The sequence below is a fragment of the Thamnophis sirtalis genome, unplaced genomic scaffold (genome assembly GCF_051295495.1).
Source record: "Thamnophis sirtalis isolate CommonGarterSnake01/CBP01778 unplaced genomic scaffold, rThaSir2_p1.2 scaffold_11, whole genome shotgun sequence".
NCBI classification, from domain to species: Eukaryota; Metazoa; Chordata; class Lepidosauria; order Squamata; family Natricidae; genus Thamnophis; species Thamnophis sirtalis.
The window spans coordinates 63,493,093-63,505,535 of NW_028261391.1; the positions used below are offsets into that span (position 1 = coordinate 63,493,093).

Here is a 12,443-nt window from a genome sequence, read left to right on the forward strand (position 1 = left end):
CAATCATCTAGATTTATATTTTTGAAACTGCATCATATTATTGACTTAAGTGCAGTTATACACCTTAGTTCTATTTTGAATGTCCTGCTAGCCCAGAGGTGGGTTCCTACCAGTTCGCACCTATTCAGTAAAACCGGTTCGTCAAATCTACTGAACAGGTTAGAAGAGGTTCCACCAGTGGACCCGGAAAGCAGGCCACACCTACAGAAGAAGTTCCAAAAAATTTTGAAACCCACCACTGGTCCTTGGATATGATTATTCTACACTATCATGCTCATATTTATAAAACTCAGTGCCTCTGTGAAAGGTAAGGATGACTACTGCGTTTGTGGTGCAATCAGAATATTGCGTGTGTTGAAGTTGTTTTAACGCAAACCAAAGATGCCTTTTAAAAAACAAGTTTACATCCTATTCTTATGCATGCCAGTGCTGTGTGTGAGGTAATTTAAGGTGGTTCTGACAAGTGTCGTCGGAATCTTCATATCCGGTCACATGGGTGGCAAGCCACTCCCACAAAGGAGGCCACACCCACAGAGTAGGTTCGAACAATTTTTGAAACCCACCACTGTACTAGCCAGTATCAAACCTATATTCATACTTTTGCATTTTTCCTAACCAATTTTGGTTGACTTTGCAATTTTTCTTGTTGAAATTCATCTTTCCGGTATCTGCATATAGTTGTAGCTTGTATGAACCTCCTAAACTTTGATGCCATCTACTGAAATATTTGTTGTATTCCTATCTTTGTGCTAGTTCTTCTCTATGCATTGGTTAGTATCAGATCAAGAGTAGACAGTTACCTACAAATTTTGGGAAAATAAAATAGTCAGCAAGAAGACTGTGGATTTTGGGGAAACTTGGTGTTCTTTTCTCTATAGATCAGGCCTAGTGGTGGGATTCAGCCAGTTCGTACCACTTCTGGGCGGTTTGGTGAACGGGTTGTTGGAAGAAATCATTAGGGCAGAGAACTGGTTGTTAAATTATTTGAATTCCACCACTGGTCAGGACTTGGTAGTGTTACCTAATTTAAGGCTGCTAGTAATCTAATTTTATTTGGTGATACAGAGTAAGGGAGTTTCAGAAAAATTAAGAAAGTTGTGTGGCTCCATATACTCCAGACAAATTTAGCTTTGACTTCCCCTGCTTTTAGCTCTTATTCCATTCATAATCTGTTCTGTCCAATTATTTATTTGTTTGTTTGTTTGTTTGTTTATTTATTTATTTATTTGACTTCTATACCATTTAATAGGGTAGCAGCCCTCTCTAAGCGGTTTACAAATTTTTTAGCAAATTGAGTCAGCAACTTGCCCCCACAGTCTGGGTCCTCATTTCACCACCTCGGAAGGATGGAAGTCTGAGTCGACCTTGAGCCGGTGAGATTTGAACCGCTGAACTGCAGATCACAGTCAGCTGAAGTGGCCTGCAGTACTGCACCCTAACCACTGCGCCACCTCGGCTCATAAATTTTTTTGAAACCCACCACTGGTCCTTGGATATGATTATTCTACACTATCATGCTCATATTTATAAAACTCAGTGCCTCTGTGAAAGGTAAGGATGACTACTGTGTTTTCAACACACCCGACTAAGAAAATCTTTCCACACAATGCTATATATTCATTTCATAAGTGGCAGAGAGTTCATTAAGAGAAGATCTTCATGAAAAAGAAGAAACTGTCACAAATTTTTAACCCAGTTCATATTGAGAGGAAAGGGAGAGAGAAAAATACAGCCTAGATAGCAAAATAATTGTAGTCTACCTCTAAATCAATTGAAGAAGAATTGAAGGGTTATTCATCTCTTTCAAATTGTTTTTCTTTGCTTTTTTTTGTCAGCAAATCCTTACTTCTTCATATTGCCTTAAAATAGCTTTGCAGAATGAATGAAATTTTATTCTTATTCCCGTTGAGCGCTAACGAATGATAAAGTATACAAGTTAATTAAAGTGAATTTATAAAACTATGCATTAGCAATATATTTGGCAATTCAATGAAGCAATGTTTTCTCTGTACCACAACCAGAAAATAAGATTCTGTTTTTAATACACACACACACACACACACACAAACACACACACAAATATATATATATTAGCTTAATGGCTAAGATGTCTGCCTAAGATGTAATATAGCCCAGGTTCGAATCCCAGGAAGGGTATGGCTAGCTGATGAGAGCTAAATAGCTTGAAATAGATCTATACTAGTCTCCCTTTATTTATTTATCAGCACAAATACCACACAAATATAACAAAGGCAACAGTAAAAATATTGGGTTTCTGTCGTGATGGACTCTTGTGACGAGCCGATTGACAGATGATGGAAGCAGTTAGCTTCCTCCCATAATTGGGGCTTACCAGGGGTTGTGACACTAAATATATACTTTCTTCCCTGGCTTCAGCTGATAAGGAGGAGAGCCTGTGGCTTAATGGCTAAGATGTCTGCCTAAGATGTAATATAGCCCAGGTTTGAATCCCAGGAAGGGTATGGCTAGCTGATGAGAGCTAAATAGCTTGAAATAGATCTATACTAGTCTCCCTTTATTTATTTATCAGCACAACTAACACACACACAGACACAGACACAGACACAGACACAGACACACAAACATATATATATATATATATATATATATATATATATATATATATATATATATATATATATATATATATATATATATATATTCAAATGTTTGTATTTGATGGTTATACAGAATTGTAACTGTTATTGTTTAACAATATATTATATTTTATTTCTTTTTTTCTGTTATATTTTTTCATTTATTTTTAAGCACTTCTTACATATTATTTGTAATGTATGGTAATGGTAATGTATGTATTCTTGTGTTTTATTCCTTTTTGCTTCTTTCTTTCTTTCTCTGTTATCACTTTAAAAGTAATAAAAAAAATTATTTAAAATCCCTACCATAAAAAAAATGTCTGCAAGGCACTAATATGCTATGGCAGCTTAAATACTGTTTAAACTAGATGAATAAAAAGAAATGCAAATGTAACACACATTGCAAGTTCATCTTTAAGGCAATGAAGAATTTTAGCCAAAGGTCACCATCTGGTGAAAGACTCCCTTTATTGGAGTAGCTTCATCTGTGATCCAGTTTTAAAGATTTGCAAAGTATAATAAACAATCATCAAACTGAGAAGAGCTTGAAGAGGAGCCAGCCTCTAACACATGGGTGTCAAACTCACCACGTCACATTGCTGTCATGCGATATTTCGTGACATTTTTCCCATTTGAGGAGCTGGGATGGGCGTGGCATGCACGTGATGCATCCAGCACATGGGCCGGCAGTTTGACACCCCCTGCCTAATACAACAATTAAAACACAACTGGAAATGCCTAGAGCTTCAGAAAGGCTAAACATTATCCTTGATGGGGCAGCCCTTGAAGAGCATTCGGAGACTTCAACTCATCCAGAATGCAGCCGCATGAGCGATTGTGGGTGCACCTCGGTACACCCACGTCGCACCTATCCTCCGTGAGCTGCACTGGTTACCGATTGGTCTCCGGATACGCTTCAAGGTGCTAGTTGTCACTTATAAAACCCTTCATGGTATTGGACCTGGGTACTTGAGACACCGCCTGCTGCCAATTACCTCCCAAAGACCCATTAGATCACACAGATTAGGCATTCTCCGGGTTCCGTCTACTAGCCAATGTCATCTGGCCACTACCCAGGGGAGGGCCTTCTCTGTGGCGGCTCCGACCCTTTGGAACGAGCTCCCTGCAGAGATTCGGACCCTCACCTCTCTCCAGGCCTTCCGAAAAGCCGTTAAAACCTGGCTGTGTCGGCAGGCCTGGGGTCGATGAGTTCCCTTAGGGACAGAGGTGGGTTCCTACCAGTTCACATCTATTCAGTAGAATTGGTTTGTCAAATCTACCAAACCGGTTAGAAGAGGTTCCACCAGTGGACCCGGAAAGCAGGCCACACCTACAGAAGAACTTCCAAAAAAATTTGAAACCCACCACTGGTCCTTGGATATGATTATTCTACACTATCATGCTCGTATTTATAAAACTCAGTGCCTCTGTGAAAGGTAAGGATGACTACTGCGTTTGTGGTGCAATCAGAACATTGCATGTGTTGAAGTTGTTTTAACGCAAACCAAAGATGCCTTTTAAAAAACAAGTTTACATCCTATTCTTATGCATGCCAGTGCTGTGTGTGAGGTAATTTAAGGTGGTTCTGACAAGTGTCGTCGGCATCTTCATATCCGGTCACATGGGCAGCAAGCCACTCCCATCTGGTCACATGGGTGGCAAGCCACTCCCACAAAGGAGGCCACACCCACAGAGTAGGTTCGAACAATTTTTGAAACCCACCACTGCTTAGAGATGTGTTATTGGAACATATCTGTTATCAAAATCTGGCATACTGGGTCAAATATGTAGGAAACTTGTCCAGTTCATCTGATTTCTGCCCCAGATTCAACTTTATTTTTCCGTTAAGCAGCCATGCGCCTCTTTTTCTTATAGTGCCTTTCACAATTTCTTTAGTCCCAGTTTCGCTTTTCTCTATACAGGTCTAAGCTCTACAGTTGAAGGTGCATCAAATCCATTCAGCATTACATGCTACAAATAATAAATATATAAACTAGGGAACTATTATATATATTTTAATTTCCTTATCCTGTGGCAGCTTGTTAGCAATTTGAAACAAATAACTAATCTCACAAAAGAGGGAGGTAAATGCTTGGGCAATTGGCAAGTCAAATTTTAATTGCCATTCTGGGCACGATTAAGTCAGGCATTACTAGAGCAGCCACAGCTATGCCTGATAACAAGCCAGCATGTGGATAAATAAGTCTTCAAAACAATTTTCCTAAAGCAGCAAGTGGAAAAATGAATATTCAAACATACAGTTCAGACAGACCTCAATTTTGTTAACACACTGGATGAAAAGAGAAATCTTTTTTTGTTCAGCTTCTAAAATGTCAAGCTTGAAATATCTGCGAGTTATTTTGGTTCTGTTTTTCTAGCTATATTAATTAAAAACTTTAATTATGTAAGGAAAATAGTATTATGAAATAAGCTTTAGGTACAGTGGATTTGTGTATATTTTAAAATACGGTGATGATTATGGTGCAAAATCTTTTTCATGCCCACTTGTGTAGTTGAGACAAAGGATCTAGTGAGATTTGTGGGACACATACATAAGATTGCATTTCTGATATTCTTGGTGCTAGACTTTCAGAGCTTATAACCAAGGTTGCAGGATACAATAAAAAAGCTTTTAATAAATTATGTCTAAATCCATGTTTTATTATCTTAGTAACTAATGAACACTGCTCTTATTTCAAAGAGAAACAGGCAGCTAATCATAGGATTATGTGAACTTGTAATAATCACTTATAGAGAAAAGAAATTTCCTTCAGCAAAATAGTGGAGAAAAACACTGGATAGTTTAGAATAAAGAAACTACTCTTTTACTCACAAACAATGCTTCCTACTAGTCCTAACATTGTCAAATCTGATTGTCACATGGGCGGCAAGCCACTCCCACAAAGGAGGCCACACCCACAGAGTAGGTTTGAACAATATTTGAAACCCACCACTGATACATACCCAGAAAATAATGAAACTTTGAAATATTTTCAAAAGGTGACAAGAACTGGGCAGAACTGTCATCCTTCATAAAGCTACCATTGTACATAGTGAAAGAACATTTTTTTTAAAAAAATCACCAAATTCTGTGATTGTTGTTTTTGGAAGGCAGATATTTTCTCTCTTCTCGTGCAGTGGCTGTTATTTTTGAGAGCACCCTTAATATTGAGAATGTTTACATATATGCAATAGTCTGGAAGCTTCCTCTCTACTAATTTATGGAAAAGGCCACTTCACAGTAAAGGTCAATTTATGTTACAGTTTTTTTTTTTAAAGGAGACAAATAGCTTCCTACCTTTCACTCAGTTATCAGGATTTAAACAAAAACTCATCTGTGTTTTAATTTTAATCTCTTTCGATATCCACCTTTTGCCCTGTACTTTATAGTATCCAATGTGTTTTAATATTATGATTCACACCATGGAAGACTAATAAGACGGAAGCCTAAATTTTCACATGTGGTTCCTTTTGTGGATGGATATATAAGTGCCTAATGACGTGTTGGCTCAGTGTCTGAGACGCTGAGCTTGTCGATCAGAAAGATCAGCAGCTCGGCGGTTCGAATCCCGAAACGGAGTGAGCTCCAGTTACTTGTCCCAGCTTCTGCCAACCTAGCAGTTTGAAAGCATGTAAAAATGCAAGTAGAAAAAATAGGAACACCTTTGGTGGGAACGTAACAGTGCTCCATGCGCCTTCGGCATTTAATCATGCCAGCCACATGACCACAGGATGTCTTTGTCTTTGAAATGGAGATGAGCACCGCCTCCTAGAGTTGGAAACGACTAGCATATATGTGCGAGGGGCACCTTTATCTTTACCTAATTTTTCCCCTTTTGAGTTGTTCACCGCCCTGAGTCCCTCCCGGAGAAGGGCGGCATACAAATAAACTAAAAAAAAATAAAAAATAAGTGCCTTGACTGTGTGTCAAATGTAAAAATGCTTGGCAGCAACAGGCTGCATAGAAATTTAATTTAAAAATAATAATTAAATAAAAATTGAGTGTATCTTCCCCACATTTTACCTGGATTTCCATTCATTTATAATGGATCCATAGTTTTTGTTCCCTTGCTCTCTTTGCCCCAATTTTCCCCATTTTTCCAGATGGGGAATTATATTGATTATTAGGAGCCGAGGTGGCGCAGTGGTTAGAGTGCAGTACTGCAGTTCAGCGGTTCAAATCTCACCGGCTCAAGGTTGACTCAGCCTTCCATCCTTCCGAGGTGGGTGAAATGAGGAGCCAGACTTGGGGGCGATATGCTGACTCTGTAAACCGCTTAGAGAGGGCTGAAAGCCCTATGAAGTGGTATATAAGTCCAACTGATATTGCTATTGCTATTATGCCTTCACCCATCTTCTGCCTGCTGCAAGAATGGGAAGGATGTTTTCTGCAAATTGGACCCTTCAACAAGTGTTGTGCCAAGACTTTTTTGCATAGGGCTTTTAACTAGGGGACTGGAGCCTAATCCTTACTCCTATCTTTGCCCAATCCCTGTATAAACCAGTATGGTACAATAAGACAAGCTGAGGAAGTCTATACAAAAATGGCACGTTGGTTTGCCATCATTATCAGTACATGGAGGAAAATAGGCTTTTCAAACCCAACATAAAACTGAGAGATAGAAGAAGCACTTCTCTCTAGCCTCAAGACACACATATTGATTGCCTGAAACATCTTCGTGCTCATCTGTCGCCAAGGAACAGCAAGCTGTAATTGAGAGCTGTATCCCCAGAAGCACAACAGACTCGTGACTTAACGCTTGTTCCTGTACTGTCCTGATAACTCAGAGTAGCCTGCTCGAGGGTTGGGATTACTGTGCAATCAGAAACTTCGGCAAGGAAAGGTTGATTCCTGGAAATGCATCCAGTTAATAATAACTTGTTTAATTGGGGGTTAAGGGAGAGAATGCATGTTGGAACAGGCAGAGAGGAACAGCTAAAAATAAGTGTGCCAAATGTGATGGGTTGAAATAGTCATGATGGGTTGAAATAGTCACATCCCTATTTTCTGATTGTGAAATACTGATACAGTAGATACATAATATATTACTTCGACAGTCAACATTCTTCAATGCAGATCACTATAATTGGGGAATCCTCTAAAAGCAGACACTGTAATTAAAAGCTAGAGCTGTCAGTTGCAATATTACACCCCTTCCTCCTCCTGCTTATCATTCCTGCTTTTGGCGTTCTATAGAAGCTTGAAAAGCTATGTTGCCAAGTTAAAGAAACATGGTCTGTGTCTACATTAAAAAAACAATTGCCAAATCATTTGTTAAGCCTTGTATTTTGACTCCTTTTCTTCTGGATGCCTTTCGGATCTGTCTTATTCTGATTTATTCCTCTGAAATTTAATCAGTACATAAATCTAGAGTTAAACACTCAAAGTCCTTTGCTTGTTATCTTCACACATTTAAATAAATTTGGGATAAATGTGGGAGAAGTTATCTTTTCCCACATGGATCTATTTTAACCTTAATGTGCTTTAACCTTAATGTACTTCCCGAAGAAGTTTGATATGTTCTTATTTATAAAGGAACCACTGTAATGAATCACCTTCATATGCCATAATATTTTTTTTTAGGATTGCTTCCCACGTCATTAAAATGTGTCGCAAGAAAGAGTTCACCCAAAAAAGAGGTGGAAACAAATATTCAATCATTGTCGCTTACTTTCTCTGCTGTCTTCATCAGTGTTTCGCCTTTCATAGTCGCCATCTGGTGTTCTTTCATTGATCTTCTTGTTTTTCTCACCTTTCTTGTTACCATTTTTGGCTGACAGCAGAGAAGAGAAACACATGATATTAATTCTCCCCAAATATAAACTATCAAACAGAAAGATAAGAATAAGGAACACAATGAGAAAAAAGAGCCACAATTTCCAGCGAGACTGCGATAAGGAAGTAAAGAGTTCATATTTATCTCCTTGAGTTTTCAAAGACAGATAAATATTGGATACTTCTCAGAAAAGGCAAAGTAAATCCTTGGAGATTCTGTTATTTCTCAATTATCTTCAGGATATTTTCTTTTTGTATTATCCCAGTATATCAGAAATACTCTCTAAACTAGGTAAGTGCCAGGGGTGGAAAACATCATTCCAAGCAACAAAAATAAAACAAGAAAAATTGGAAGAAAACTCCCTCCTTCCCCAAATGAAAGTGGTACCAATTCTATGTTTCTTTGGTTCTCTATAGATTTTCATCCTCCATGACTAATCAGCTTGTTAAAAGCAGGGACGTGCAGTCAGGGGAGGCAGAGCCTCACCACTGTCATCATGAAAAGAAAAGGAAATGTAAAAGGAAAAAGGCAAGAGCTGAGGTCAGGCTGAGCTAGTTGCTGCCAGAGTCACCATGGATGACTCTGCTTACTCTGTTAACTGTTTAAAAAAGCTCTAAAAATGTGCCCTCTACAGGAGGCGGTAGGGGGGAGGGAGAGAGAGAGAGGAAGGAGGGGAAGGGAGAACAAAAAGAAAGAAGGAAATTTATTTAGCAAAGGAGAAAAACAAATGCTGTTGCTTTAAATTGGAACTGAGCATGCCTGGCTGTGGAATTCTGGGAGTTGAAGTCCACAAGTCTAAAAAAATTGCTGCCTCACCAGCCATAAATCTCACCGCACATCACTGGTTAAAAGGTAAGGACTCCATTGAGCCAAAATATTTTTTTTCTAGCAACAATGAAGTTATTTGTGTCACTGGCTTCTTTTGGAGAGTCTTTTGAACTTCTCGGGTTCACCTACAGTGCTGATTATTGTCGCTGGTTGTTTTCCACTCCTGCCGTCCGAGTTTATGTATATAACCACAGGTCTGCAATGGGAAATGGAATCTAAAAACATATAGAAAGATCCTAGGATCTCATAATTTCCCAAATATACCAAGAGTGCCATAAACTTTGTCACTTTTGAAATTAATAAGATTAAATCTACCGTATATGAGATAGCTAGGGTGGGGGTTAGATCATATGACAGCACTCTTTTAATATCTAAAAAGATGGAAAGATAGCTTCCCAGAAGAATTTAAATAAAATCAGATTTTCAAATAGAATAGACCATTTGGAGTTGAAGCAATTCCCCCCAAAAAATGCAGACTTTATTAGGAAGTACCTGGTGACCATGAATGGATTCAGGTTTCCAGAACTAGAATAATTACTTTTGAGAGTCATGAAGGAGTTTTGGATCCTATTTCTATGATATTTATTTTATTTTTTATTTTATTTTTTTATTTTTATTTTTTTTAAAAAAAAATCATGAGGGATGGACATAGTGCTAGAGAACTGGAGAAGAACAAATGGTTTAGGACCTGGCTACCTGAGAGACTGCCTCCTGCCACTTATCTCCTAACGATCAACAAGATCGCACAGGTTGGGCCTCCTCCGGGTGCCGTCAACCGGACAATGCCGGCTGGCGACTCCCCGGGGAAGGGCCTTCTCTGTTGCTGCGCCGGCCCTGTAGAACGATCTACCTGCAGAGATCCAGACCCTTACCACTCCCCCGGCCTTCCGTAAAGCCGTTAAGACCTAGCTGTTCTGGCAGGCCTCAGGCTGTTTATGGATATCCAGCCCGCCTTAGATGGAATGGGTGATGTGAATTTTAATACTGTATTTTTTATTTTATTTCTATTTTTAAAGTTAAATGTTTCTTGTCTGTTGTGAGCCGCCCAGAGTCCCCTGGGAGTGGGTGGCATACAAATTCTAATAAACTTGAAACTTGTCCCTATATTCAAATGAGATGAGCCACAGGATTGAGGTTATTGTAGACTACATTACTTGGCAAGAGCCAGCATGATTTTAACAAGATATAACATAACAGACCAACCTGATTTTTTAAAAATAAAAGTAACCATGAGAATGTGATAGTATAGTGAACTTTTTCTTCAACAAAGCACTCAAAAAATCTACCTGGAGTTCTAGTACATTAAAAATGCACTGAACTATGTTTCTATTAGGGGGATACAGAGTAGGTAAAGAATTGAGTTCTGTGAATGGTTCTGTTTCAAGACTGAAAGCTCGGACAGCATAACATGGTGATTTTTTTTAGCCACTGTGCTATTCAACATATTTATAAATGATTTTGATAAGGGCTTAGAATATATATTATCAAATCTGCAGACAGCACAAAGATAGGAGAAAAAGCGCTTTTAAAGAGAGTCTTTTCCAGATTTAGAGTGGCAAAATTTAGAGAGGTTTGAAAGAATGGAGTATTGTTCAAAAACCAGCAAAAATAAATCTTAGCAGAGAAAAATACAACATTCTACATTTGAATAGGAAAAATAAACAGCAATGGAAATGACTTTATTAGTCAACAGTTCATGGAAAAGGGATTCAGGTGTTCAGAAAGTGAATGTCCAGGAAAAAAAAGCAACTAATATTTTGTGGGACCTGGAAGGACTTATAAAGAATCATGAGAGATGATTGATATGTTTGCCTGGAGAAAAGAAGACTGTGGAGAGACGTGATAACTATCTTCCATTGTCTGAAGGACAGTGATATAGAACAGGAGTCTCCAGACTTGATAACTTTAAGACTTATGGACTTCATCTCTCCGAATTCCTCAGGCAGCCATTCTGGGTGTTAAAATCCACAAGTTTGCCAAGTTTGAAGACCCCTAATATAGAAAATGTAGCAAAATTGTTCAGAGTTGTTCAAGAAAGGACAAGAAGAAAAGGTGAGTTAAAGTTACAAGGAAGTGACTGGACTTAAGGAAAACATTCCTAATGGGAAGAACAGTTTAAGAAGAGAACAAAGCCCTCAATAATAGCAATAGTAGCAATAGCAGTTAGACTTATAGGGCTTCATAGGGTTTTCAGCCCTCTCTAAGCGGTTTACAGAGTCAGCATATGGCCCCCACAGTCTGGCTCCTCATTTCACCCACCTCAGAAGGATGGAAGGCTGAGTCAACCTTGAGCCAGTGAGATTAGAACCGCTGAACTGCAGATAGCAGTCAGCTGAATTGGCCTGCAGTACTGCACTCTACCCACTGCGCCACCTCGGTAGTGGTAGGCTCTCCATTAATGGAAGTTGATGCTGATGTCAGAAGTGTTTCACTTTTCCACACCGTACAGGGGGCTGAACTAAAAACATATTACTAAAGCAGAATTTCCTTTTAGCAATTACATTCTATTTGTTTTATGATTGAATGTTCGAAAAATGCCCCCTTTCCGTTCCATGGTTTTATCTCAATTTTTGGTAATTAATTTACTAAGGATGATGGTATTCAAATACAATTAACAATCTACACTGAATAAATATATAAAAAGAAAGAAAAATGCAAATGAAAATAAAGAAGTGCAGAAAAAGAAAAAATGAAAAAGAAAATCACTACTTCATCCTATATCCCATTCCATCCTCTATCATAAAATCTTTAAAGCTTCACTCCATCTTAATCAGTAAAAATCTGTTAATGATTATCAGTAATACAATATATTATACAAATTACATTAATTAGCCCACTTTGCATCTTTCCTGTTACACTTGCATAACATTTTCAAGTAAACAAAATTTTCAAAGTAGCGTCATCCAATCCTAATAAAAAGTCCATTAAACCGCACTAGAGATAAAATCACATCTTCATAAATAAAATCCTTAAAATATTGTTCTAATCTGTAGACCATTAGACATTACCGGATATAGCAAACCATTACTAACTTTGAACAAACAAAGTGATTTTGTATTTTTTTCTATTTCTCCCAACAAACCTGAATCCCTTCAAAATCGAAACATTTGCCTTTTCATACTGTCTTGACTTTTCTTGAGAATTGTTAAACATCTTGACCCCTTCCAGTCTGGCTTCAGGCCCGGTTACAGCACAGAAACCGCTTTGGTCACATTGACCG

The 12,443-nt window shown here is 38.3% G+C and overlaps 1 protein-coding gene across 1 annotated transcript in view; it reads right to left on the reverse strand.

The window, feature by feature from the left end:
- CPXM2 (carboxypeptidase X, M14 family member 2) overlaps window positions 1-12,443 on the reverse strand; it is a 130,541-nt gene that overhangs the window by 86,397 nt on the left and 31,701 nt on the right. The window contains exon 2 of the mRNA XM_087725942.1: window positions 8,291-8,392. Within this exon, the coding sequence (XP_087582068.1) occupies window positions 8,291-8,392 (102 nt within the window). The remainder of the gene's footprint in view (window positions 1-8,290; window positions 8,393-12,443) is intronic.